At 58.1% G+C, this 26,529-nt stretch overlaps 1 protein-coding gene across 1 annotated transcript; it reads left to right on the forward strand.

Annotated features, from left to right (window-relative positions):
• Nucleotides 1–822: 822 nt before the first annotated feature.
• Nucleotides 823–25,496, forward strand: PLOD1 (procollagen-lysine,2-oxoglutarate 5-dioxygenase 1). The gene is made up of 19 exons (XM_069479360.1): nt 823–958; nt 7,108–7,199; nt 8,294–8,427; nt 8,865–9,028; nt 10,381–10,493; nt 12,174–12,237; nt 13,888–13,985; nt 14,861–14,962; nt 15,512–15,643; nt 17,139–17,260; nt 18,339–18,443; nt 18,806–18,931; nt 19,207–19,348; nt 19,990–20,103; nt 20,709–20,774; nt 21,319–21,423; nt 22,594–22,740; nt 23,442–23,567; nt 24,623–25,496. The coding sequence occupies exons 1-19, from the start codon at nt 883–885 to the stop codon at nt 24,776–24,778; spliced, it is 2,184 nt and encodes a 727-aa protein (XP_069335461.1). The 5' UTR covers nt 823–882; the 3' UTR covers nt 24,779–25,496.
• Nucleotides 25,497–26,529: the final 1,033 nt, after the last annotated feature.

Consider the following 26,529-nt stretch of genomic DNA (forward strand, 5'->3'; position numbering starts at 1 on the left):
CTGCCTGAGGTCTCTTCCGAGGAAAGGAGGCTGATGCCCCTAGCTGCCACCTGGGACAGGAGCCCTTGCTGTAGAGACCTGTGAGATGTTTACTGGGCTGTCGTTCTGTGAACAGGCCTTTAAAACTTTCGTTCATTCATTTATTCATCTAACAATTAACCTCAGGTGCAAGACTGTCTCTGGCTCAGAGGTTGGCCTCCCTGGGACGTACAGGCCCATGAAATGAATCCCTTTTGGCGGGTAAGAGAAGGTGGAGATGTACTTTTCGCATTTCCAGGGGCCAGGAGGGCCGGCAGGGGTGTCGATGCCTCCGAACACATCCCTGCCCACCCTCGCCCACTCCAGGCTCAGACCCTCACCCCTTGGGTTTCCGGGAGAACTAATGAAATCCTAAGAGCTGGCTTGCTGGGGGCTTGTCACCGGTGCAGTTCTAAGTGCGCTACCGCTAATAACGTCACTAAGCCATGCTAGACCCAACGAACAGACGCTGTTACAAGCCCCACTTTTCAGGAGGGCAAACTGAGCCTTGGCACAGAATCTGGGGTATGGAAATTGTGGCCTCGCCCCCCTCTCCCTTCCTTCTAGTGGTAGTGACCCGCCCCGCCACCCCCTCCCGGGGAGGGAGGAAGGAGGGCCCCGCAGGACGAACCCGGGAGCTGCAGAGACAGGCGGGAGGGAGCTGCCCCAACTAGGAGAGGCCTGGGTCTGGGCACATCTGCAGGAAAACCTTCCCCCGGGGCGGGCGGCCGGGAGGGCGGAGAGGGGCGGCGCGACACCGCCCCCGGGGCGGTCCCAGTGCGTGGCAGAGGGACCGCCGGCCCCGTCGCGAAGTTTCCAGCCCTGCGAGCCTCCGGGCCGGTCGATCGTCCCTAGACCCCGGCCATGCGGCCCCTGCTGCTCCTGGTACCGCTGGGCTGGCTGCTCCTGGCCGAAGCGAAGGGCGACGCCAAGCCGGAGGGTGAGGGCGCGGCGGCCGGGGCGGGAGCGGGGCTGGGGCAGCGGGCTGGGGCTGCCTCGGTAAGGACCGATCTGAATGGGAGGCCCGGGCTGGGGAGGGAGTCTGGGTTCCGGCTACTTGTCCACTTACTCGCTGGTGACTGGGACAAATCACTTCCTCTCTTGGGACCTGGGTTCCCACATTCGTGCACTGGGGAGGAGAGGGTGACAGTTTAAGTCCCGTTCAGCCCCGAGAGGCTCAAATAATAATGGGACTCACAGTAATAACCAACAGTGGCTGCTATTTATGGCGCGCTTGCTATGGGCCAGGCATCAGTTAAGCACGATGGCTACCCTTGGAAGGGTTTCCTTCCATAACCCCATTTTCCAGCTGGGAAAACTGAGGCTCCAGAGTTGATCTACTTACCCAAGGTCACACAGCTTGGGCTCACAGCTTGGGCCAGGTGTGTCTGGTTCCCCAGCCCAGCTCAGAGCCACTAGGCCTGACACCTGTGGGTGTGAAGGGCCTTGGGGGGGAGGTGGAGGTAGAAGGTGTGGAGCAGTCTACACTTTCTGAAAGCATGTCCCCTGCGGTCTGCTCAGCCCCTGCCAGGCTGGTCTTCCCTCCCCAGCTCACACAGGAAACTGAGGCGCAGTGACTGCCTAGGGTTGTCCAATTGTGGGGCAGTTGGTCCAAGGTCAGCTGGACTCCTAGTCTAGTGCTCTTTCTGCTTCCTTAAGCAGCTTGGATTCCAAAGTGTGCCCCACTGCCCTGATTGGGTGCTACTCTCCTCCCCAGCCCTCCCTGGCATGGGCCACTCCCAGGGCTGCCCAGAGCAGGGCATAGCCTGTGGGCAGTTCCGGCGAAGCAAAGCCAAACTGGCCATATCCTCCATGGCACCCTCCTGGAGAAGCTGGGACCCATACCGCCAGAAGGAACCTGGGCTCTGTGACCCTTGGACCAGGGGAAGGGATGGGAAGCACCATTTCTTGAGTACCACCTTCCAAGTTGTGCCCAAGGCAACGTGTATCCCAGTGGTAAACCATGCGGTGCTTAATCTCCACGAGGCTTGCTGTTCTAGCGTGCAGAACAGAGGTGATAACACCTCACTCCTAGTGCCCTTGTGAGGATTCCGTGGGAGGAGTTGGTGAGACTTCAGCTTAGTGCCTGGCCCATTAAAGGCCCTCGGCAAAGGGCATTTTCTCCCCCAGGCCCAGGGCTGCCGGCTGTCCTGGAGTATCCCAGCCGGGCAGTAAGACAGGTCAAAACACCCAGTGAGGGAGACGCTGAACACAGGGGTGGCCTGGTAGCATGTGCAAAGGGCCCATGGCCCCGGGCCCGCTCACTGGCCCGTCTGATGGGGGAGACACAGCCCGCTGTTCCCAGGGAGCCCTGTGTCTGAGGGATGAGACACCGCCCTGCCCTGGTGGAGCTTCCAGACCAGCGTGGGAGACAGAAAAAGGCCTTCAGCAAAGCAACATCCAGTGCCCGTAGTGCTGAGGGGCGAGAGTCCAGATGCTCATGCCTTTTCTCCCCTTTGCAGAGACTTCTAGCAGGTTCCCCGCTCATGCCTTCCCCTGTAGGCCTTGGCTGGGCTGTAGTGAGAGGGCAGCTGCCATGATCAGAGCCTCAGCTGGGCTTGGGTGGGGGTTCCAGGTAGTGCTGTTCCAGTGCAGGGAATGGAAATGCCGGGCTGGGTGGTGTGGGGGGTGGGTCCCAGGAGGCCCGAGTGGGTGGCCAGCCCCTGGGAGGTGGAGGTTGTCTCCTGGGTGCCAGGCTCCCCATCTCCTACCATCTGCCAGACCTTGTTTGTGGCTTCTGTTCAAGCCTGGGGTCCTGATGGAGGATGGAGGGTGGGGGGGGGGCTTCACTCAGTCCCACCTCCCCAGAGAGCAAGTGGGTGTGTCATGACCATGCTGGACACTTGAGGCCACATGCTGACCACCCACTCCTTTACCTGGGCTGGAACTGCTTGGGTAGGGGGCGTCAGAGAGCACAGCCAAATCAGGGCTGATTTGGTGGGTTCTTAGGTCCCAGAGTCCTGTTCTTCCAGGAGCCCCCTCATCCTCCCCAATCCTCCCTGCTCAGCCTCTCCACATTATCCTTGCTCTCAGGAATGTGACTACTCTCTGTCCCTGCTGCACAGAGTGGCACCTGCCCAGGCAGCTCCCTCTCTTAGGGGAGGCTCCCTGTGTCCAGAACCCATGTGGCCACCGGGACAGCAGTTTACTAAGCACTTTACCCCAGACTTCAGCTCGTTGAACCCTTGTGAAAGTCTCTGGAGGGAGGTACTATTATTATCTGTATTGTTCCCGTTTTACAGACAAGGAAATTGAGGTACAGAGAGGCTGAGTTCCTTGCCCAGCTATCTGTCTTTACCACCTCCCTCTGCTGTCTGTTGTTTATCTCTGCCGACTCTGGATCCTGGGTTTGTCTGTCTGGGGAAATCATTGCTGGACTTTGGGCAGCAGGTGGGGAGGGTGGAGAGCTGCGGGCGATTAGCCCAAGGCGGGTACTGGTGGGACCAGACAGCGTGTGGGCGGGGCCCTGGTGCTCAGGATCAAATCCTCCATGTCCACGTCCACGTCCACGTCCACATCCTATGGTTGCCCAGAGCGCTGGCCGGACTGACGATGAGCTGGGAAAAGACTGCCGTGTGACTGGAATTGCGTGCCCGAACTGCAGCTTTCCAGCTGCATTCAGTCTGCAGCCGGGAGTCCCTGGCATTCAGGGATGTTGGGCTCTTGCGCAGGGAAATGGTGAGGTGCATGGGAGGCTGGGTGCAGAGGCTCACGCCTGTAATCCCAGCACTTTGCAGGGCTGAGGCGCGAGGATTGCTTGAGCCCAGGGTGTTGGAGGCTGCAGCGAGCTATGATTGCATCACTGTGCTGTGCTCCAGCCCAGGCGAAAGAGGGAGACCCTGTCTCAAAAAAAAAAAAAAAAAAAGAGTGTGGGCATTTGGAATTCTGGCTCATTCCCATCTCACTTCAAGGTTCTGTGACCTTAGGCGGGTTCTTTAGCCTCTCTGTGCCTCAGTTTCCTCACATGTAGAATTGGGGGTAAAAATACTTACTTCATAGGTTGATGGCTAAATGCGATATGAATGTAACATGCCTCGTGCAGCATGTGGCATCTCATAAGGGCTCAGTGGGTGGTAGCTCCTACTAAAATCACATTCCCACCTTGTGCTTAAGGCCAGAGAGTGCACACCATGCCTTGGTCACACTCGGTCCCAGCCACAGTGAGGGAGAAGGAGACCAAGGAAATAAACATGTGACTCTGGCCCGGCAAAGGGAGAAGGAGCAGGTTTGTACCAATATGTCAACTGCTGGGCAAACCAAGACTGCACATGCTAAGAAGTGACCACATGGGGGGAGGAGATTAAGGAGGGCTTCCTGGAGGAGGTAGACTGGCGGCCTCTTTAGGAGAAGGACTGAGTGTTACGGACAGGTCAAGGGAATGGGGTGCAGGCTGGGTTTACTGAAGTTGTTTTTGTGGGGTGTTGAGAGGTGGTGCCAGGGGCCCTTGGGGAGGGGCTTGCAGTTCTCTTACTGTGAACCACCTCCCAGACGCCTGCTTTGGAGCCCAGAGTCAGGGGACCAGGGGGATGGATTGGACCAGTGATTCCCAAATGTGGCTGGCATCAGAAATCACCTGGGAAAGGGAGGAAAAATCCAGGCTCCTGGGCCCACCTCAGACCCCTGGCCCTGGGGCCCAGGAGCCTGCATTTCACAGCCTCCCTTGTGATGCTGATGTGCAGGCAGATTTGGGACCCTCTAACTGGGTGATCGCTTGGGATCCTCAGCCAGGGAGGCAGGCTCTGCGTGGCCCAAGGGCCCCAGGATTTGTGAAGGCCCCAGTGCGGGTACCTGGCAGCAAGCAGGAAAACAGGGAAGAGACTGGCCGAGGGGGAGGAAAGTGGGCGTGGGAGGGGGTCCGTGTGGCCTGGTGCCCGCCCTGCGAGTCCAGCTAGACAGTTTCCTTAGACGGACGGAGAGACAGGGGGCCCTTTCAGCAGATGGCCTGGCCACCATCCCAGGCCTGGGCAGTGTGCACAGTTAGGGTAAGAGAGGGGACTCTGGGTCCAGGTTTCTTGTGTCCAAATCCAGGTGCTGTCACTTCCTGGCTCCCTGGGGCAAGTTGCTCACCAACTCTGAGCTTGGTTTCCTAACTGGAAATGGGGTGGGGGTTGGTATATGCAAAGTGCTTAGGCAGTGTCTGGTATGCAGAATGTGCTTGATAAAAGTCAGCCATTGTTACTGTTGTTTGGAAGGAGGAACTCAAGAAAGGAACCCTGCCCCGTCCCCTTCCCCCTTCCCTGTCGCTGGACTTCAGGAGCCTGTTCCCACTGAGAATATTGAATCACACACACACACAGACACACACACTCAGCATGCACACTGGCTTTTTCCATCCATGAAATGTGACACTCTTCTTGTCCCCAGCAGCCCCCTGTTGGCAAGAGGGCCTCAGAGCTGGTGGCTCTGACTCTCCTCACCTAAGGGGAGACTTAACTCCATTCTGGCAGGAGCTGGGGGGAGCCCTCCCCCAAGTATGAGCAGTACCCCTCTTTTCTGGACCCCAGGGTCAGGACGTGAAGTCTCTCCTCTCCACACCTGCCTGGCTAATCCACCCCCTTCTGCCCCAGCGCCCCGGGCCCACCCCCAGCTGATTCCTGCCAATCCCTGCTGGGCTGCCCCGTGCCAGCTCCCTGCTCTGGGGCCAGCCCTGGCAAGCTGGAGCCCTTTGTTCTTTTAGTCCAGGCTCCTCCTGACTTCTGGGGTGGAGGGAGGGAGGGCCTTACCTGCCTACCCTTGGCCTGGCCACTGGGTGGATCTGTTCACCCAGAAAAGCGTGAGCCCCGGACCCTTAGGGAATTAAGACTCACACAGGGAAACAATGATGAGCAATGCAAAGTGGGGCCAGAGAGAGCAAGAGAAATCTGAGAAGGCTTCGTTGAAGTGGAAGGGGTGTCATTGTCGATAGCTCTGGGATCTGGAGGAAGGTTAGACCAAGGGGACACAGAGGGAGCCATGGCAGGAGGGAGGAGCCCAGCAAGGTGAGACCCCCAGCTGGAGGAGGGCCCACGTGGCGGAGGGGATGAGTATATCACCCGCTAGATCAGAGAGGGCCTTGAATGCCAGGGCAAGACATTCGCCTGTCATTAATCAGCACCAGTGATCACTCTTAGCATTTGCCAAGCATCCCAGTAAGGATTTTCCATGCCTGATCTCATTTAGTTAGTCCAGCAGTCCCGAGAAGTAGGTACTATTACTAGCCCTACTTTACAAGGGGAAACTGAGTCTCAGAGAGGACAGTGACTTGCCCAAGGTCACACAGCTGGCAAGGAGCAGAGCTGGGATTCTAATCAGGCAGGCCAGCTCCAGACTGCCCAGTTCTCGGGGAACATGGCCTCAAAGTGTGCCTGGGAGGGCTCCCCCAGGGCTCCCTGAGATGCTGTCTGGAGAGTTGTTTCCAGCAGGTTCTATTGCAGAGGTGAAGCCATAGTTCAGAGCCTGGGAGAGGTCCCTTGTGAAGAAGCTAGTAACAGCTGCTCTGGCCAAAGGTCAGAGTGGACTGATGGTGGGATTTCAGGTCAGTTTTCACCCTGGGCCGACTCTTACTGGTCGTGTCAGCCTGAGGCATGGTGTCGGGAGACTCCAGGGCCAGCAAAAAAGACTGTGGGATGGATTAGCAATGTCTGCCCTGGGCACAGGAGTGGAATGTAAGGACCTCCGAGCCTTGTCTTTGACAGCCCTGGGCTAATGTCCAGCATTAGAGAGATCATCCTGGTGGTCAGCATTCAGAGCAGATCCTTCCCTCTGTCCCCGTGCCAGGCCTGAGCTCTCTAAAGCCAGAGACTCAGACCCACAGTGCAGGGTGCAGACACCTTTCCTGCCCACAGCACGTGCTTCTTGACACATCGGTCAGTTACCCGGTGGAAGGAGCCCTGGAGGAGGATTGGGAGACTCAGTTTATGTCCCTGCTCTATTGTAACCACGAGAGTGAGCTCAGGTGCGTCTCATTCCACCTGGGCCCTTGTCTGTAATGGGTTGACATGAAGACACGTGCTGCTAGGCTTTGACAGGCCACTGGAAACAGTGACCTCCTCTTCCCTGTCACCTCCCTTCATCCTCCATTCCTATTCCCCACCCCTCCTCTGCTTGCAGACAACCTCTTAGTCCTCACGGTGGCCACTAAGGAGACCGAGGGCTTCCGCCGCTTCAAGCGCTCAGCCCAGTTCTTCAACTACAAGATCCAGGTAAGCGGCTCCTGGGCCAGGCGAGCAGCGAGGGTGGTAGGAGAATCCCGGGGCCGCTCCTCCTTCCCAAACCGCCAAGGCCCCTGAGACAGACTTGGGGCCGCAGGGGAGGCTTCTGAGAGCCCAAAGGATGAAAATGAGTCATTCAGGAAAAGGAAGAGGTGGCAGAGGCCATGGCATGAGCAGAGTCTAGGAGGTGAGCAGGAGGGACAGGTGACACTAGGAAGAAACAGAGCAGTGCTCAGACATTAGCATGCAGAAGACTCGCCTGAGAGGCTAGGTTAGAAGGCAGGGCCTGGGCATCAGCATTTCCACAAATTCCCCCAGGTGATTTTGGGATGGATGTGGTCTGGAGACCTGCCCTGTATTATGAACACTGTTCTAGAGAAACATTTGCTAGTGCCCAGCCTCCACGGGCATGGGTTTGGTGTGCTCTGCATGCTGCCTGTGAGCTGAGTATTCCTAGTGCTTCCCTGTGTCAGGAACAGTGCTGGGCACCGAGGGTAGAGTGATGGACAAGACAGACCATGGCATTGCCTACACAGAGCTTGCAACCTAATGGCGTTAAGCCAGGAAGTGGAATAGCTCACATGAATGAGGAGTGAGGCAGAGGGTTGCTTCAGGCATAGGTGGATCCAGGTGTTCAAGCAGCAAAGTGAGGGCCTTGTCTTTCCATCTCTGGGCCCTGTTCGTTTTCATTTGCAGACATGCTCCCTAGACAGAGTGGCAAGTGACTGCCGGCCACAGACTCACATACCTCAGTTTCTCAACCTCAGCAGAACAAGACAGCCTTTCTTTAATTTTAACAGAATAGTCCCAGGGAAGGTTCTGATAGGACATGCTTGGGTCATGTGCTCAAACCTCTGGCTGTGGGAGGGGCAGGAGGGATGGGATGTTCTGATTGGCCCGGCATGGTCACGTGACCACCAGGAGCCAGGTCAGCCTCACAGGTGTGTGGAATGGTTTCCCCACACGGGAGGGTCAGAGGTGCTAGACAAACAGAAGCAAGATGTCGCTACCCAGCTGGGGGTAAAAATTTGGCTGGAAAAATATTGCTTTGCCAAACACCAATGCTAAGGGGCCTTTCTCTCCAGGCGCTCGGCCTGGGGGAGGACTGGCATGTGGAGAAGGGGGTGTCGGCAGGTGGAGGGCAGAAGGTCCGGCTGCTGAAGAAAGCTCTGGAGAAGCTTGCAGACCAGGAGGACCTGGTCATTCTCTTCACAGACAGGTAGGTGGGCTGGGGGCTTCCTGGCCTGGGCCCCACCACAGAGACAGGAATATTCTAAAGTAAAAGCCCTCCCAGAACATTGGGGGGCACGTTACTCTAGCTAAGGTTGCCTGCAGTTTTAGGGGGTCCGTGAACCTTAGGATAAGACCTTCTGTTGTAGCCTATTCTCAGTCTTGGTGAAAAAGTGGGAGTGAGTGGCCTGCCAGGTGTGACAAACCAAGCTTTGAGAGTGAGAAGAATGTCGGTTATGGGGACCATCTCTGCCCAGGGTGGGAGTGGACACGTGGCAGGGCTGGAGACAGTAGGGCAGACCCATTTCGCAGATGGGGGCCCAGGGCTGGCATGGGAGGAGGGGGATTTGAGGAGAGCTTGACCCCTGGTCCCTCCTGCCTGTGCCCTCCCTGGGACCCTGCTCACTCTGCCTGCTCTGGCCACAGCTACGACGTGCTGTTTGCCTCGGGGCCTCGAGAGCTCCTGAAGAAGTTCCGGCAGGCCAAGAGCCAGGTGGTCTTCTCGGCCGAGGAGCTCATCTACCCAGACCGCAGGCTGGAGGTCAAGTATCCGGCGGTCTCCGACGGCAAGAGGTTCCTGGGCTCTGGAGGTGAGACGCCTGGGTGCAGAGTGCGCAGCCCAGCAGAGGGGCTGTTCGCCGCCTTCATGAGGATCCCCCTCGCTTGACAGTCACGTGGGAGTCTCACAGGTCTCCAGTGCAGAACCTGAGTTTTCAACCCCAAACCTGCTCCTCCCACAGTCCTCCTCGTCCCAGGAGACAGCCTCCCACTGCGTGGGCGGAAGCCAGGAGCTGCTTCCTCCCTGGCACTGCTTCTTTTTTTTTTTTTTTTTCTTTTTTTGACACAGAGTCTGGCTCTGCCACCCAGGCTGGAGTGCAGTGGCACCATCACAGCTCACTGTAGCCTTGAACTCATGGGTTCAAGTCATCCTCCCGCCTCAGCCTCCCAGAGTGCTGGGATTACAGGCGCACATCACCATGCCCAGCTAATTTTTTCTATTTTTGTAGAGAAAGGGTCTCACTATGTTGCCCTGGCTGGTCTTGAACTCCTGGCTTCAAGCGATCCTCCTGCCTCGGCCTCCCAAAGTGCCAGGATTACAGGAGTGAGCCTCCATGCCCGGCCCCTGCTGCTTCTAAAAGATCTCTTGAGTCTGCCCTCTCTCGTCCACAATTCACTGGCACTGTCCTCGCTGGGCCCCTGGCCACCTGCGGGAGTCTCCTGGCTTGTCTGCCAACCTCCCCTCATCCCCTTCCAGGCCATTGTCCACCTCGCAGCCAGAGGGGTCTTTAACACATGCAAATCCACACATGTCAGTTGATGGCCTCCCACTGCGTGGAGAATGAAATCCACAGGCCTCTGTCCAGCCTCAGACGGGGATCTGCCCCCGGTGGCCACTTTTCTCCGTTGGCCCAGGGAGTTAGCACGGCCCAGATGGCCTGGCCCTGGCCCAGGGGTGGGGTGTCCCATTGCTCTTCCCTTCGCCTCTCACCAGTCTGCATTCTAGCCAGGGAGCCCGTGTGGGCTTTCCCCACTGTGACAAGGCCAGCCCCCAAAGCATTGTGTGACCTTGGCCTCGCCTCTGCCCTTCTCCGGGCCAAGCTTCCAAGATAACTGTGAAAAGGGGCTCCAAGCCTGTACCCCACCAGCTCTGCTCTCCAGGGGCTCCTGATCTAATCCGTTTCTTCACCACTTATGTGGTGCCGGGCACTGAGCAGTGTGGTTCAGTGGCCGCCATTGGGCTTTCTCTCTGGGGCCAGTGCATGGCATTAACTGGCAGGCCTATTTCCAGGCTGCAGAGCCACCTCCTATCAATCCAGGAGGACTTTGGGGAGGAGGCGGGTTTGTGGGTAAAGGAATGGGAGGTGGATGAGAGGGGAGGGTGGGAGGAGGGCCCTGGCTTAGAGGTGAAAGCTAAGTGTCTGTCTTGCTTGCCAACCCCCAGGCTTCATTGGTTATGCCCCCAACCTCAGCAAACTGGTGGCCGAGTGGGAGGGCCAGGACAGCGACAGCGACCAGCTCTTTTACACCAAGATCTTCCTGGACCCAGAGAAGAGGGTAAGAGGCAGTGGGCGGACCAAGGAGGGGGTGGAAAACCCTGACTGCCGATCCCACCGGCCAGGCTGCAGGGGACAGTCCCTCTGGGGCCTGAACCCTGGGTTGGTGTCTTTGTCCATTTCGGCTGCTCTAACAAACTACCGTAGACTGAGTAGCCTATAAACCACAGTCATCACTGCTCACAGTTCTGGAGGCCGGAAGTCTGAGATCAGGGGCCAACACGGTTGGCTTCTGGACAGAGCCCTCTCCCTGGTTCAGAAGTGGCTGACTTCTCGCCATCCTCAGATGGCGGAAGGTGCTGGGGAGCTCTCTGGGGCCTCTTTTACGAGGACACCAGTCCCATTCATGAAGCTTCCACCCTCATGGCCTAATCACCTCCACGGCCGCACGTCCCGTAAACAGTCTATAGCAGGTGGACGTCAGTACTGCCGTTTCTCCATCCACTCACTGGTAGGCCCGTTATCCAGCAGTGTTAACCGAGGGCCTGCTGTATGCGGTATCTGGTGTGGAGGGATTTGGCAGGGAACAAGCCAGTCGGGGCCTCGGCCTTCACGGGCCTCATTCTAGTCGGGGAGATGAGGGATTTACAGCCTCATGTCAGCCAGTGGCTGAGCCGTCCCTCCCTCATCCTGCCTGGGGGCTGACGGGCATTTGGCTGGACCAGGGCCCCAGAAGCCAGGCAGCCGAGCCTGTCTCAAGGCGGGGGTCATCCAGGGAAGTGGAGGTAGCAGAACCAGTGCAGCCCCAGACCAGCCGGTGTCCACTGGGCAGGCAGGAGACTCAGGGAGCCCTTGGGGGTCAGGATTCCCGGATTCTGCCTTGCCTGCTCCCCACCCTCCATGCTGTGCTGTGTGACCTTAGATAAGTTACTTCCCCTCCCTGGGCCTCAGGTTTTTATCATCCATATGATGAAGCAGCTGGGCTTGTGCAGTGGAAACTGTGAACTTGATCTTTTTGTTAACTGAGTCCTTCCTCCTCCCCCTCTGCCTCCAGTGATGTCATTCACAGAAGCCCAGGATGTAAAACATAAAAGCAGAGCTGGCCTGTATGGGATGGGGCCAACCCTAGAGTATCACTTGCCCTGCCTAGGGCTCCAGGGGACACAGTTGAGTCCTAAAGACACAGCATTGGCCAGTGGTTAAGAATAAGGACTTCAGGGCCAGGCTGCCTGGGTTCCAATCCCAGCTCAGTCACTTATGAGCTGTGTCACATTGGGCAAGTTACCTAACTTCTCTGTGCCTCGTTTTTTTTTTTCACTTATAAAATGCAATAAAATAGTGATAGTGCTCACAGGGATGTCGTGAAGATTAAATCGATAGTATTGATATATATAGAATATTTAGCAAGGGGCAGGTAGTAAAGTGCTGCACTATCTATTGTTACTATTGTTACTATCGTGGTGGTGGTTGTAGTTGAACTAGCTGCTTCCTTGGATTCCTTCCAGTTGTGCGATTCCCTGCTTCTCTGTGGACAGAGCCACCAGACTGATAGATCCCAGGGCCTTGGCCCCTGGCTGGCCTTCTCAGGGCTCCCAGCTGAGGTGTCCTGTTGTGACAAGGCAGTGCGGTGTGAGGAGAGGGGGCAGAGGTGGGGTGACCGGCTCCCCACACTGGGTGTGATGCAGCCCTGTCCTCGGCCAGGGTGTGTCCCTGCTGCAGCCTGGTGCTCTCTCTCCCACAGGAGCAGATCAACATCACCCTGGACCACCGCTGCCGTATCTTCCAGAACTTGGATGGAGCCTTGGGTGAGCAGCCCCCACAGGGAGGGGTGGGAGGGCGACAGAAAGGGGTGGCTCCTGAGAGGGGTGGCAGGGAGGAGATGGGCCTTCCAGGCAGGGCCCAAGCTCAAGGAGAAGAACCGGGCTGGTTCCTCTCTAGCCATTGTGCTGGGAAGTCGCAGTCCTCATCCTCAGGTCCCCAGAGACCACCTGGATGTCCGGGGCAGAGCTGTGTCTCTCCAGGGGGTGGGAAATGGGGAGCAGTTCAGCCGGAAGGAGCTGGGTGGTGACACCCCTGCCCTGCCCTGCGTACCAGGTGCACAGGTGGGCGCCTTCTCCTCCTTCCCCGGCCCTCCCCCTTCCAGGTGAAGGATTCCTGGGCTGGGGGCGGGGACTGAGCTGGCAGGGAGCTGACAACTCAGGAAGCAGGAAGGCCACTTGGCCCTCAAAGCCACAAGCACCCTTGGGCCCAGGCTCATGTCTGTGGCTGGTGATGATGTTGCTTTGCCACAGGTCTTGCTGAGTGACCTCAAGCAAGTCACTCTTGCGTCCCTCCCCCACTCCAGGGGGGCAGCCTCAGTTTTCTTATCTTTTAAAAAAAGAGAAGTGCAGTGGATCACTGATTGGTGATTTTGGGGAGTAAGTGGACCCCTTTGAGAATCCTATGAAAACTATGGCTCTGGTCCCATAAAAATGCCAAAATATTGCACCCTTTTGCCTGTGGTGTCTGGGGCTTCATGAAGCTAGGTCAAGAAGCTGCGTTCATGGGCCGGGTGTGGTGGCTCACGCCTGTAATCCCAGCACTTTGGGAGGCTGAGGCTGGAGATTTCTTGAGTTCTAGACCAGCCTGTGCAACACAGCGGAGACTCTGTCTCTACAAAAAAATTTTTCAGTTAGCCAGGTGTGGTGGTGCACGCTACTCTGGAGGCTGAGGCAGGAGGATCACTTGAGCCTAGGAGTGTGAGGTCGCAGTGAGCTGGGATGACACCACCGCACTCCAGCACAGACAATAGAAGGAAACGCCTCTCAAAAAAAAAAAAAAAAAAAAGGAGAAGAAGAAGCTGGGTTGAGACCCAGCTAGGCCAGGAGCTTGCACAGAGGGGCTCCCTTCACGTGATCACCCCCACAAAGGGCCTCTCCCCAGCATTTTCTCAGGCTTCGGAAAAAAGGCCCCTGTGCGTTTTGTCCTGTCAGCAGCTTCCTACCTGTTTTCTCGTGTGCAGACTAATAGGGTTACAACATGGCTTTGGGGACCCTGCAGGAGGGGCGCCTCCACCGGGACAGGACCTGCCCTGCCGCGCCCAGGCATGCCAGTGTGACTGGCATGTTCCCAGTGCTGCTCTGCCTGCCTCCGAGAAAGTGCCTCCCAGACCCCTGTCCTTGGGCTGTCGAACTAGAACGTTCCAGGTCTTTGTTTTTCTCCCACCCCTTGCTTCTGGCTCCAGTAAGAAATCACCGTAAGCACAGTGTTGCCGTGGACTCTGTGCTTCCCATGGGCCGGGCGAGATGCCAAGTGCTTGCCGGGCACGAATCCTCCCACTCGCCCCATGGAGAATGGTTAGGCCCATTTTATAGATGAGGAATCTGAGGCTGCAGGGCTCGATTTGACCCTGACCGGTCAGCCTGAGCTTGGCCTTCGGGCCTGACGCTGGTGGGCCTGTGCTTTCCCACCCCCAGATGAAGTCGTGCTCAAGTTTGAAATGGGCCACGTGAGGGCGCGGAACCTGGCCTACGACACCCTCCCGGTCCTGATCCATGGCAATGGGCCCACCAAGGTAGGGAGGGGCCCCAGCTCCTGGGGAGCATGGCGGGAGGCTAGAGCCCCAATTCTGCTCTCGCTGTGGCCCCACAGTTTCTCCCTGGGGCCAGGGCCACCTACCTGGGCCCTGCTGTGAGCTCAGCGCCTCTGCCCTCACCTCCGAGCTCAAGCTCTTTCCCTACTGTGGTGGTCAGGGGTGCCCTGTCTGTACCTACTGGGCCACAGGACACACAGGACACACACTCCATCAGGCCTAGGCTGGGCTGCTACAGCCATCCATACTCTGTCACCCCAGGACGGGGTCATTTATTCACTCAAGAGACATTTATTGAATGTTTGCACGAGGGAATGAGGCATAGTCAGTCATGAACAGGACAGATGTCCCTGCGTTCATAGTCCTACAGAAGGGGATGGGGGGCAGACCATGGCCAGGGACAGGACAGACCTGTCTGGCCCCTGGGGTACTGGCCCAGGGTGCACAGCTTATTTGAGTCTGGTCCTTGACCGCCTGTCTCAGAAACACCTGTCTCAGAATCCCTGGATGGGAAGAGGAAGGAGGGGAGAGGAAGGAGGGTGCATTAGAAATGCACATTTCCTGGCTCCACTCAAGATCTGCTCAAGTGGAACCCCCGGGGGGCCAGGGATCAGGAACCTGCATGTGATGAGCTCCCAGGAAACCTGAAGGTGCAGAGGCCCTAGCCTGGCACACTGCTCCTCCCTCTGGCCCCCCAGAGCAGCAGGGGTGATCTCCTAGGGGCTGGAACATTCTCTCCAAGACCCTCTTTGTGGGTAGGAGAGGGCTGGGTTGTGGGGTCCCCCAGGAGCCCAGGGGGATGGCCCACAGTGGTGGGGCTGGCCCGGCTCCTCTCCGACCCCACGCCTCCCCGACAGCTGCAGCTGAACTACCTGGGCAACTACATCCCGCGCTTCTGGACCTTCGAGACGGGCTGCGCCGTGTGTGACGAGGGCCTGCGCAGCCTCAAGGCCATCGGGGTGAGGCTGCGGCCAGGCCTGAGCCTGAGGGACATCGGGGGCTTGGTCCCCTGAGATGGGAGGACGATGGGTGATTCTGGAATAGTCTTTGGTGGGAAGTAAAGGGGTCACTTCGTTGTCTGAGGTTCCATCCCCTCGACACCCAAGTGCTTCCTCCTGGAAGCCCTCTCAGCTTCCCCTGAGATCTTCTTCTGCCTGGTCCTTCAGTCTCTCCTGCAGCCCTTCCCCCTCCCATGGACCTTCCTCCTCATTTGAGGCTCACCTTGAGCACCACGCCTGCCGAGATCTCCTGCCAGCATGCCCTCAACTGGGTCCTCGCTCCGAGCCTGGGCTCCCGCCGCTCCCTCCCTGGGGCACCCTCCTCCTGCCTCCCGCCAGCCCCTGCCTCCGCACACCTGCACGCGCTGCCTGGAGCCCCAGCCCGGGCACCTTTCCGGCCACGTCCATGTGCTTCTGCTGCTGGCTCTGGCTCCCTCGGGCCACCCGAGGGGCTCAGTGGCAGCTCAGTGGCCAGACACTGCTGGACTCTGTGCCCCCTCCCCTGTGCAGGATGACGCTCTGCCCACAGTCCTGGTCGGCGTGTTCATCGAGCAGCCCACGCCGTTCCTGTCCCTGTTCTTCCAGCGGCTCCTGCGCCTCCACTACCCCCGGAAACGGATGCGGCTTTTCATTCACAACCACGTGAGTAGCAGGCGCTCTGCGGGGTCATTGTGTCGCTTGGGTCCAGGGCCCAGCCCTGTGAGGTAGCCCGAGACCTCTGGGGATCTGACTGAACCGGCTTGTGTGAGCCACGTGGAAGTGGGCAGTGGGCTGTGTCCACAGATCCCTGGGTTGATCCTGGAGTCAGACCAGCTGGATTTGAATCCCGACACCACTGATTTTATTGGCTGTGTGACCCTGGACACGTTACTCAACCTCTCTGTGCTGCAGTTTTCTCATCTATAAAACAGAGATGGTAATAGTGCCACCCACAGAATGGCTGCGAGGGTCAGGCAGGATGACGTGGAGTGCGAAGAAAAGTGCCCGGCATGCAGGGAGCACAGAGGTGCTTCTCGCTGTTGTCATCTTCATTTCTATCCCCATCCCCCGCTTCCTGATTTGATCTGGTGACGGTCAGGCTGGTTTTTGTTCCTTGGGTACGTTCTGGGGACTCAGAGAGGGTCCCGAGACTTCCTGTGTGGGGGAGCAGGCCTGGGCTCGGCATTCCTAGCGCCCTGCCTTTCTAGCCAGAGGAAGTCCTGCCTCCCAGCTTCTGCACGTACCAGTCTCCCTAGCTGGGAAACGTACCCTTTCCAAATCCCACCTGTTCTTCGAGGCTCTTTGTCTTCCTTTAAGTCCTCTGGGCTGCCCTATCTGTGGCCTCCTCCTTTCTGAGACCTCTCAGCCCCGCCAGCCTGCACCCACGCCCACCCCGTGGTCCCACACTGGGCCCAGCTCTCTGCCTGTGTCACAGATGTTCCTTTCAACTGTGCAACGGCCCATCTGGCAACAGAAGAAGGGACGTAGGCCCAGCCCTCGGGAGGCTCCTGGCTTCCCTGGAGACATCAAACAGCACACCCACGAACTGTGACTTTGTGTAGAAAAAGGGAACTGTCACAGGTGGTCTTTGAGGACCTACTGTGTGCTACATCTGACTCACTGACTGCTTACAGTGGCCCCTGAGGGGGCATGCTGTCCTTCCATTTGCAAGGGAGGAAGCTAAAGTAGAGACAGGCGAAGTGGCTTGTGCAAAGTCATGTGGCTCATCGTAGCAGAGCCGCTGTTGGTCTAGATGCTGGGCTTGCTTCCGAAGACCCTGCTCTTTCCACTTCCCCACGCAGGGGGCCTCGGGTATGGACTTTGGTCTCAAAGTGGACAAAAGGGTCACCTGGCACATTTTGTAACAGAGCACATCCCTGGGGCACACCCTAGACTGGCAGAGCCAACACCTCAGGGTGTGGGATCGGGGTGGGGGTCTGCCCTGATGACATGTCTCAGGAGACCTGCGGGGCCGGGGGCAGGGTGGTGGCAGGATGGCCGGGAAGGGCATTCTGGGCAGAGGGCCTGGCCTGGGAGGCAGGAGAGCAGATGGCCGTGGAAGCCCCAGTGATGCAGGGGAACAGCCTGGCGGTAGCAGAAGGTGCTGTGGTCCCCAGGGTGGAACTTGGGCCTCATCCTCTCCCTGCCACCCCCGCAGGAGCAGCACCACAAGGCTCAGGTGGAGAAGTTCCTGGCAGAGCATGGCAGCGAGTACCAGTCCGTGAAACTGGCGGGCCCCGAGGTGCGGCTGGCAAATGCAGATGCCAGGAACATGGGCGCGTGAGTCGTGGGCGGCTGTTATCTCCACTGACGGTGGCGGGCAGCGGGGCCGCAGTGTCGGGAGGAGCAGGCTGAGCTACCAGAGTTCAGGAGGCTGTGTGTTCTCCAGCTAGTTCCTGCCTGTCTCTGGGCCTCAGATTTCCCATCCGTCAAATGGGGAAACAGTCTCTGTCCGGCCAACCCAGGGGCTTCTGGGCAGGGCTGAATGGCCTCATTTGGGTTCAGGGAGCGAATCAGGGAAAGAGGAAGGCTGACAATTAGAAAAACAACCTCTGATGTTGCCTTTATTATTAAAAAAAAAAAAAAAATGCCCAAAAAACAAAGAAACAAGTATTTGTTTTGACTGTAGAAGAATTAGTCCAGATCAAAGGGTGGCAAACTTCCTACAAAGGACTAGAGAGTAAATCTTTGCAAAGCGGCTTTGTGGGCTGTGTCGCAACAACTCAGCCCCGCCCTTGTAGCGCGAAAGCTGCCACAGGTTGTATGTAAGTGAATGAGCGTGGCTGTGTTCCAGCACAGTTTCACGTAGGGACACCGAAATGTGACTTACATGTAATTTTCATGTGTTCTTTTGATGCTTTCCCCCAACCATTTAAAAACGTAAACCCACTCTTAGCTCGTGAGCCGCACGCAGCCAGGCAGGGGAGGGTTGGGACCACAGAGCACAGTGTGAAGACCTGCACCACAGAAACAAAAACAACACACAGTTTCAAGGCTTTTGCTACAAGTTACCAACTTGCCCTTCAGAAAGGCAGCAGCAGCTTACGCCACCCCTGCCCCTGCTCGGGCGGTGCGGGAGCCTGTGTGGTGGCCTGTGCTGTCCCCAGTGCCAGGGTCGTCGGGGTACTCGGTGCCGGTTGCCAAGCCCTGGCCTTCATCTCAAGAGCACAGCGGCCCAAGTTTGGGTCTCGGAGCAGAGGGGGACCTTTGAGGCTGCTGGTCGCAACCTGCGCCAGGGCTGGCCTCTCTAAGGCCGCTTGGCTGGTACGTGGTGAGGCCAGCTGTGGTCACGGATGTGGGTGGCCGCCGGGGTAGCCCCGGGATCAGCCCTGCTGACCCTGTGTCCTCCTGCTTGCAGAGACCTGTGCCGGCAGGACCGCAGCTGCACCTACTACTTCAGCATGGACGCCGACGTGGCCCTGACCGAGCCCGACAGCCTGCGGCAGCTGATCGAGCAGAACAAGTGAGGCACAGGTGGCCCTCAGCCCGGACTCACGATCGGCCGGGCCTGGGGTGGGAGCCCCCTTTGCCTTCCTCCTCCTCCTCCTCAGCCTCGCCTAGTTCCTGGGACTGTGGGATCCCGTGGGGCAATTCCTGGTTCTGCTAGAGAGCGGCGCCCTCCCCGTCTGCCCCTGGATGCCCCACAGGAGGGGGCAGGTTCCGGAAGAGCCACACTCACTCCCACGGGCCAAGGCCCTGTCCTGCCCCAGGGAGGTACTTGGAGACCCCTGTGTGCAGGTTGAGGGCACCCGTCCCCAACCCTAGCTGGGTCTGTCCCCCCTGCCAGTGGGCAGGGTTCCCCCACTGAGGTGCTCCCTTTCTCAGGAATGTCATTGCCCCGCTGATGACCCGCCACGGGAGGCTGTGGTCGAACTTCTGGGGGGCACTGAGTGCAGATGGCTACTATGCCCGCTCCGAGGACTACGTGGACATCGTGCAGGGGCGGCGAGTGTGAGTGCCTGCCAGGCGCGGGGGCACCTTCTTCTGTCTTCTGCCTGGGCTCCTAGTACCTCCCTTACCCGTATTCCTGTCCGTGTTGCCCTCAAATTCCTGCTGAACCCGGAGACAGGACGACTGCAGTCAGACACACAGAAGGACTTCCTGACAAAGAGCTCAGGCCCAAGCGCCCTCTCTGCCTGTGACTTCCCCTCTTCCCAGCCCAGACCCCCAGCGTCGGACCCCTCCCCACCAGCCTGTGACCCCCTCCCTCTTCCTCTCTCCCGCAGCGGCGTCTGGAACGTGCCTTACATCTCAAACATCTACTTGATCAAGGGCAGCGCCCTGCGGGCTGAGCTGCAGCCCCGAGACCTGTTCCACCACAGCAAGCTGGACCCCGACATGGCCTTCTGCGCCAACGTCCGGCAGCAGGTCAGCCAGGGGCCGCTGGTCACAGGATGCCCTGTTGACAGGGAGGGTGGGCCTCTAGCTCTGCCCCCATGGTGGGCTAACTTGTCACCACACGCCTGGGACCTCCTGAGATTCCAGCGACTGCTCAGAGGCCACCAGGGCCCGTGGGGGCATGCGGGCGGTGGGCACAGGGCTGGTCCTCACAGATCTGCGGGGACCATTTTAGCAGACCTGGTTTGCACACCATTTCATTTACATTTTTGACATAGCCCAAAGAAAACTAAACTTTCTACTTCAACATATTCTAAATAATGTGCCCAAGAGACACCTCACCCTGTCTCTGCACCCGTACTATTTTTTTGTAATTTTCTTTTTTTTAACTTGAGAGCATGATGAAGTCTTCCCCTGTGACCAAAACTTCAGGATCAGAACACAATCCACGGTCCTTTTCTCTTATGCATTTGTTCTTTCCCTGTTCGGTCCTCTGGGAAGCCTTCCCTGATCACGTTCCCAGTGGCGGGCCTGGGCTGGGAGCTGGGGACACGAGGGTGACTGGCTTTCGGTCCCTGATCCTGTGGGCAGAGAAGCCTGCACTGCCGCCCCTCTCAGCGTGCGGGGGAGCAGGGAGGGAGGGCCTCTTCCATCGGGCCTGCTCTCCCCAGGACGTGTTCATGTTCCTGACCAACCGGCATGCCTTCGGACACCTGCTGTCCCTGGACAGCTACCAGACCACCCACCTCCACAACGATCTCTGGGAGGTGTTCAGCAACCCGGAGGTGAGGCCCCGGGTCGAGGTGAGGTGGGCGGGCTGGGGCTGGGAGCAGAAGGGACCCCAGCCTTGCTCTCTCCACCCCAGGGGAGGAGTTGGGTGGGGAGAGGAGGGTGTCCTGAGAGGCAGCGTCATCTAGTGGAAGGGGGACCCGGAGTCAGAGGACTGGGGTGGTGGCCCATCCATGCCATCAGCTGGGACTTAGTTGAGTCTCTCAACTTTTGGGACTTCCGTTATCTTAGCTCTAAAGTGGCTATGCTATCCCAGCCCCTGAGGGTGTCATGGTTATCAGTTGTGACAGTGTTCTGGGAGCTTGCAGCTGATGTGGGTGCATGCACATGCCTGTACACAGACATGTACACCCAGGCACACGCATGTGCATATGCATGCAAGCACCACCTCCTGTGCGCACACCTGTGCACCCAGAAACACACGCACCCAGTGGGCACGGGCAAATACCCACCCCACTCTGGGCATGTACACTTCCGCTCATGTTCCGAGGGCCTGCAGGGCAGAGCCCCCTCTTAGAACATCCAGTGGAGTTGAGCCAGCGGTGAGCCCCAGCTGGCTCAGGCAGGCCCCAGGACCCAGCGTGCTTCCCACTCCCCACAGGACTGGAAAGAGAAATACATCCACGAGAACTACACCAAGGCCCTGGCGGGGAAGCTGGTGGAGACGGTGAGGGCTCTGGGCACTCCCTGGGAACAACCACGCCTGCCCAGGGAGTGGGCAGAGGAATGAGGGGGGCTGACTGGGGTGTGGGGGGGCAGTGGGACAGCCCCCTCTCCCTGTTGGCACTTTCCAGCTGGAGCCTGCAGGGGTCTGGGGGGCCTCAGGCCTCTTCCCTGGCCCGGCCGGAAAGAGGAGAACATCTCGAATGTGATCTCCACTGTGGCCGTGGGCTGTGGGCCGGGAGTAAGGAGAGGATGCCTCTCTCCACTCGTGGGCTGTCTGCCTCTCCCACTCCTGGGGACCTCTGCTCCCTCCCCCCATGTCCTCCATGTGCACGGTGCCCTTCCTGATAGCCCTGTGACCCTGGCTGGAACGTCTGTCTCTGGGCTCTGCCTCCTGCTCCCTTCCGAGCTCACTCAGTCTGTCTAGGGTTGACTGAGCCCTGCTCCCGGGATGCTCAGGGCTCACAGAGTGGGGGTGGGGCCCTGCAGAGGGGGAGGCTACAGAGCTGCCACTCTTGGCCCCCTGACCGAGTCCCTGCCCTCCCCAGCCTTGCCCAGATGTCTACTGGTTCCCCATCTTCACGGAGGTGGCCTGTGACGAGCTGGTGGAGGAGATGGAGCACTTTGGCCAGTGGTCTCTGGGCGACAACAAGGTGGGGTCCCCACGCCTAGGCTGGGCCCGCAGGGAGGCCACCTCTGGGCTCTTCTCCTGGCAAGCCGGCTTAACTAACCTCTCTGGGCCTCTTGGCATGGGGGTGCTGGCGGGGGTGCCTGCAGGCAGTTAGGAATAGAGGGATTAAGAAACTGGAAGTGGAGCGTTGGTCCCGAAGCTGCCATTGCCGCCACGTGACTTTGAGCTGCCTTAGGTGTAAACTGCTAGGTTTTCAGCTCCCGGTTTGTTGCTAGGATGGCTTAGTTTCCTCCTCCAGCTCCTCCAGGTGGGATGGGGAGGAGGGGCAGACGTGGGATGGGGGCACTGGGAAGTGATATCAGGTCCAGAAGGAGGTGGCCCGGGGGATGGGAGAGGCTGTGTGTGCTCTGAAGGAGGAATCGCACACCTGCACCCATCCTGAAAAGTTCAGGCACCAATTTGAAAGGCACATGGGACCCCAGACCTGTGTGCCTCCGAGATTGGGCTGACCTTTGACCTCCCAACTGGACTAACCTGTGGTTCTGGTTACCTGCCTAATCCCCGTGCTTTGGTGGCTGAACTAATCCCCAGAAGCCCGTCATGGGGTCTGGCCCACCCTCATGCTCCAGTGACAGGGCCAGCCCTTGGACCCTAGGATCTAAGCTGACTTGTGGCCCTCGCACTGGTTTTCTATGCTCTGTGACAAATGACCACAAGTTTGGTGGCTCGAAGCAACTCCCATGTGTTACCTCCAGTGTCTGTGAGAGAGGAGTCCAGGCTCGGCTTAGCTGGGTCCTCTGCTCAGGGACTCCCGAGGCCGCAGTCGAGGTGTCAGCTGGGGCTGGGGTTTCATCTGAGGCTCCGGGTTCTATTCCAAACTCATGTGGTTGTTGGCAGAGTTCGCTTCCCTGCAGCTTGCTTCTTCAAGGCCAGCAGGAGACAGAGCCTCTCTTCAAGATCCGCCTTTAAAGGGATCACCCGATAGGTCAGGCCCCCCAGGATGGTCTCCCTGTTGATTAGGGACCTTAATTATATCTGCAAACCCCCTTCACTTTTGCCATAGAATGTACCCTAGTCCCATGATGCTCCCAGGCCAAGGGGAGGGGATTACATGAAGCCTGTACCCCAGGGCGTGGGAACCCAGGGGCTGTCTTAGAATTCTGCCTCCCACACCGTCCTTGGTCACTTCCAGGACAACCGCATCCAGGGTGGCTATGAAAATGTGCCGACCATCGACATCCACATGAACCAGATCAGCTTTGAGCGCGAGTGGCACAAGTTCCTGGTGGAGTACATCGCCCCCATGACGGAGAAGCTCTACCCCGGCTACTACACCAGGGTGGGCATGTCTGGGTGCAGCAGGATGGGGAGGGGCTGGAGGGGCCAGGGGAAGTGGGGGTGGGCTGGGGATCCGGTCCCCAGGCAGGAGTGAGGTCTACCCCCTATCTGGCGGTGTGTCGGGTGTCGGGCCCCCAGGAGGTGTGCATCTAGGGTCCTCAGAGGTCACTTGGCCTCTCACCTCTGACCCCTTTTGAATCCTTCCTCCCTGTCATTCAGCCCTGCCTCAGTGGCTCCTGCACCAGCCCATTGGAAAAGGCCCCCACGCCCCTTCAGCTGTCTGGTGCCCACGCCTTCCCTGCTGCCTCGGCTTTCTCCCTTCCTCACTCGGTCTCCAGATACCTGTTCTGGGTGTGCCTGGGTCCTGCCCTCGAGGAATCCAGCCTGGACAGTTGCCAGAAAGGATTATGAGGATTAGGTTCATCGCTGTCTCCCTCCCTTCGCTGTGTTTCATTCCTTTCTCCCCTTCCGTTCCCTTCCTCCCCTTTCTCCCCCTCTGTCCGTACATTTTTACTGAGAACCTTTACAGGGCCAGGCGCTGTTCCAGGCACTGGAGGACACAGCGTCAATCAAACCTGCTGTCTGGGAGCCACATTCCAGCACATTAAACAAGGGCCCCGCCTGTGCCTCCCCCCCCTTTCCTGGCTTTTGGTGGCCTCCCTTGGCTAACGCTGGCTCCCTTGTCCCCCTGCCTTGGTATAGGCCCAGTTTGACCTGGCCTTCGTTGTCCGCTACAAGCCTGACGAGCAGCCGTCACTGATGCCGCACCACGACGCCTCCACCTTCACCATCAACATCGCGCTGAACCGGGTCGGGGTGGATTACGAGGTGAGCAGGGGCGGGCCAGCCCGCAGCGGGCTGGAGGCAGGAGGTGCTGGCTGGAGAGCAGCTTTTAGGGTGGTTGAGGCAGAGGGGACCAGGGTAGCCAGCACCAGAGACCCAGAGAGAAAGGGCACGGTCTATGGGGAGGGCTTCCTGGCAGGGGTGGGTCCAGGGTTCCATCTGGCACGAGGGGAGGGGGCTTTAGAGCAAGCACTTCAGGAGGTCCCTGGATCCTGCCTCCCCCTCACCAGCTCTGTGGCCTCAAGCACGTTTCTTAGCCTCTCCCTGTGTCCTTTTACCTTAGATGGGAAAACTCACCTCCGTGGGGCACCAGCCTGTGGCTGGAGGGAAGGTCTGGGGAAACCAGGAAGACACAGGGGCGAAGAGGGCAGTGCTGGGGTCGGGGAGGCCCCTAGGGAGATTGGCAGAGAGCCAGCCATTCACTCATTCACTCCTTAAGCTACTATTCTAAGAGTTCTTTGGACTTGGCCCTGGGCGGGGCATTCAGAAGGACATCCATAAAAATAGCTATAAGTTTTTGAAAGCTTATATAACATATCAGGCATTGCCCTACGCCAAGATTTCTCATCTAGGAGCAATTTTTGCCCCCCAGGGGACATTGGCAGTGCCTGGAGACGTATTTGGTTGTCACGACTATGAGGGTGCTATTGGCATCTACTGGGCAGAGGCCAGGGCTACCCAGGCAGCCCCCACAACAAAGTGGCGAGGTGGAGAAACTCAGCCCACAACTCTTACTTGTACCATCTCATTTAATTCTCACAACCCTGTGTGGTTTAACCCCCATGTTACAGAAGGGGAAACCGAGGCTCAGGTTGGTCACAAAGTTAGTAAAAGGTGGAGGTAACATTTGCCCACTGCTGCCTGATTCCAAGGCCAGAGCTCTTACTCACTTACTCTTTGCTTAGTGTCTTCTTGGGGCAGCTTACAGCTGTCATTCCGTCACTCCACAAGGCATCCCCAGGCCAGCTGTGCTGAGGGCTGCGTGGCCGTGACAGGAGAACAGAGGGGCGGTGGGGGAACTGACGCTTGCTGTCTCCCAGGGCGGGGGCTGTCGGTTCCTGCGCTACAACTGCTCCGTCCGAGCCCCGAGGAAGGGCTGGACCCTCATGCACCCCGGGAGACTCACGCATTACCACGAGGGGCTCCCCACCACCAAGGGCACCCGCTACATCGCCGTCTCCTTCGTCGATCCTTAGTTGGCCAGACCCGGCCCCCTCCGACCGTTCCTCTTTGCGACAACCACTGCCCAGCAGCCTCTGGGGCCTTGAGGTCCCAGGGAACCCGGTCCAGCCTCCAGGCTCTCAACTTGCCATTGCTCTTGGAGCCGCCAGTCAGAGAGATTCGCACGGGCCAGAGGCTGTGCACACCTCCGGGCTGGGGCCTTCAGTGGTGCTCTGGACCTACCCCTGGAGATGCTGTTCACTTTCACTGCTTTGTAGTGACTCGTCCTCCCCACCCATGTTCCTGAAAAACTGAATCCTTTTTCCTCAACTTCTATGGGATGACACTTGAGCAGAATAGGGACTTCCGAGCTGCCCAGAGAGACTCTCGGGGCGAGGAGCCATGCCCCAGAGCTTCTCCCAGGCAGAACTGCAGCCTCAGAGACGTCCGCTTCAAGTTTTGGGGGAAAGAGACCTGGATCAGACTTAGGTTCCCACCCTGAGCCTGGGACTGCTGAAGCGCCTTCCTTCGTGGCTCTTGTCATGAGAGCAAACCATCGTCTCCTGGAGACAGTGACTCAGAAAACCTCCTGGGAGACAGAAAAGGCATCTGGACCACAGCTCAATCCTCCACTTGCTGGGGAGGAGGGGAGTGACATGTCCACACACTGCACTGGGTCACCCTGTCCCGGATGCTTCCAGAGAGAGAGACAGACAGAAACAGGAGAGTTTCTATTAAAGGTCCTTCAAACCATTGAGTGGGTTCGATGCTTAGGGTGGGCGAGTGTGCACGTGTCTGGGTGAGTGTCTGCAGGGAGAGGTTTTAAGAGCCTGCGATTGCTAAGAAAGGCCATGTCAGCAGCAACTTCTGTTTCCCAAACCCAGTCCCATGTGATCTCTGTGTCATTTGTTTTTTTTTTTTTTTTTTTTTTTTTTTTTTTTGAGACAGAGTCTCACTCTGTTGCCCAGGCTAGAGTGAGTGCCGTGGCGTCAGCCTAGCTCACAGCAACCTCAAACTCCTGAGCTCAAGTGATCCTCCTGTCTCAGCCTCCCGAGTAGCTGGGACTACAGGCATGCGCCACCATGCCCGGCTAATTTTTTCTATATATATTTTTTTAGCTGTCCATATAATTTCTTTCTATTTTTAGTAGAGATGGGGTCTCGCTCTTGCTCAGGCTGGTCTCGAACTCCTGAGCTCAAACGATCCGCCCACCTCGGCCTCCCAGAGTGCTAGGATTACAGGCGTGAGCCACCGCGCCCGGCCTTCTGTGTCATTTGTATATTTCATAAACCCTTACTGTGAGCCAGGCACTGGCTGCTTGGGGCATGCTTCTTCGTCTTTCGAGACCTGTGTCAGGTGTCACCTCCTCTCTGAAGCCTTTGCTGACCACCTTCCTGCAAACATGAACGTGGGAGAGCTTCTAATGTTTCTGGTGGCCCCTGCCATACCCTGGACAGACTCTTCGGTGACACTCGTTACACTTTGGGGCATTGATTAGCAGCAAGAGCTAACATCTCTCCATCCCTTGCTGTGGGCTGGGCGTTGTGCATCCCAGGTACTCAGCACACAGCCATCTGAGGTGGGGGCTGTTATTTCCTTTTTACAGCTGAGGAATTGGAGGCTCAGAGAGACCAATAATTGGCCTAAGGTCACACAGCAAGCAAGTGGTAGGGACAGTGATTTGAATATGATTTCAGCCATTGAAGAAATCTGATCCCTGCCCCCAAGGCACTTGGAGTCAGCAATGGGGACAGAAAAATCCAAACGTTCACTGTGGACTGTGTGA

Source organism: Eulemur rufifrons, chromosome 8 (genome assembly GCF_041146395.1).
Source record: "Eulemur rufifrons isolate Redbay chromosome 8, OSU_ERuf_1, whole genome shotgun sequence".
NCBI classification, from domain to species: domain Eukaryota; kingdom Metazoa; phylum Chordata; class Mammalia; order Primates; family Lemuridae; genus Eulemur; species Eulemur rufifrons.

Excerpts from the sequence above, each read along its gene's own strand:
- PLOD1 (XM_069479360.1), top strand. The coding sequence starts at position 883 with ATGCGGCCCCTGCTGCTCCTGGTACCGCTGGGCTGGCTGCTCCTGGCC. Across the intron at positions 10,494-12,173 it reads TCCTGGACCCAGAGAAGAGG|GAGCAGATCAACATCACCCT; the intron begins GTAAGAGGCAGT and ends TCTCTCCCACAG. Across the intron at positions 13,986-14,860 it reads ATGGCAATGGGCCCACCAAG|CTGCAGCTGAACTACCTGGG; the intron begins GTAGGGAGGGGC and ends CCTCCCCGACAG.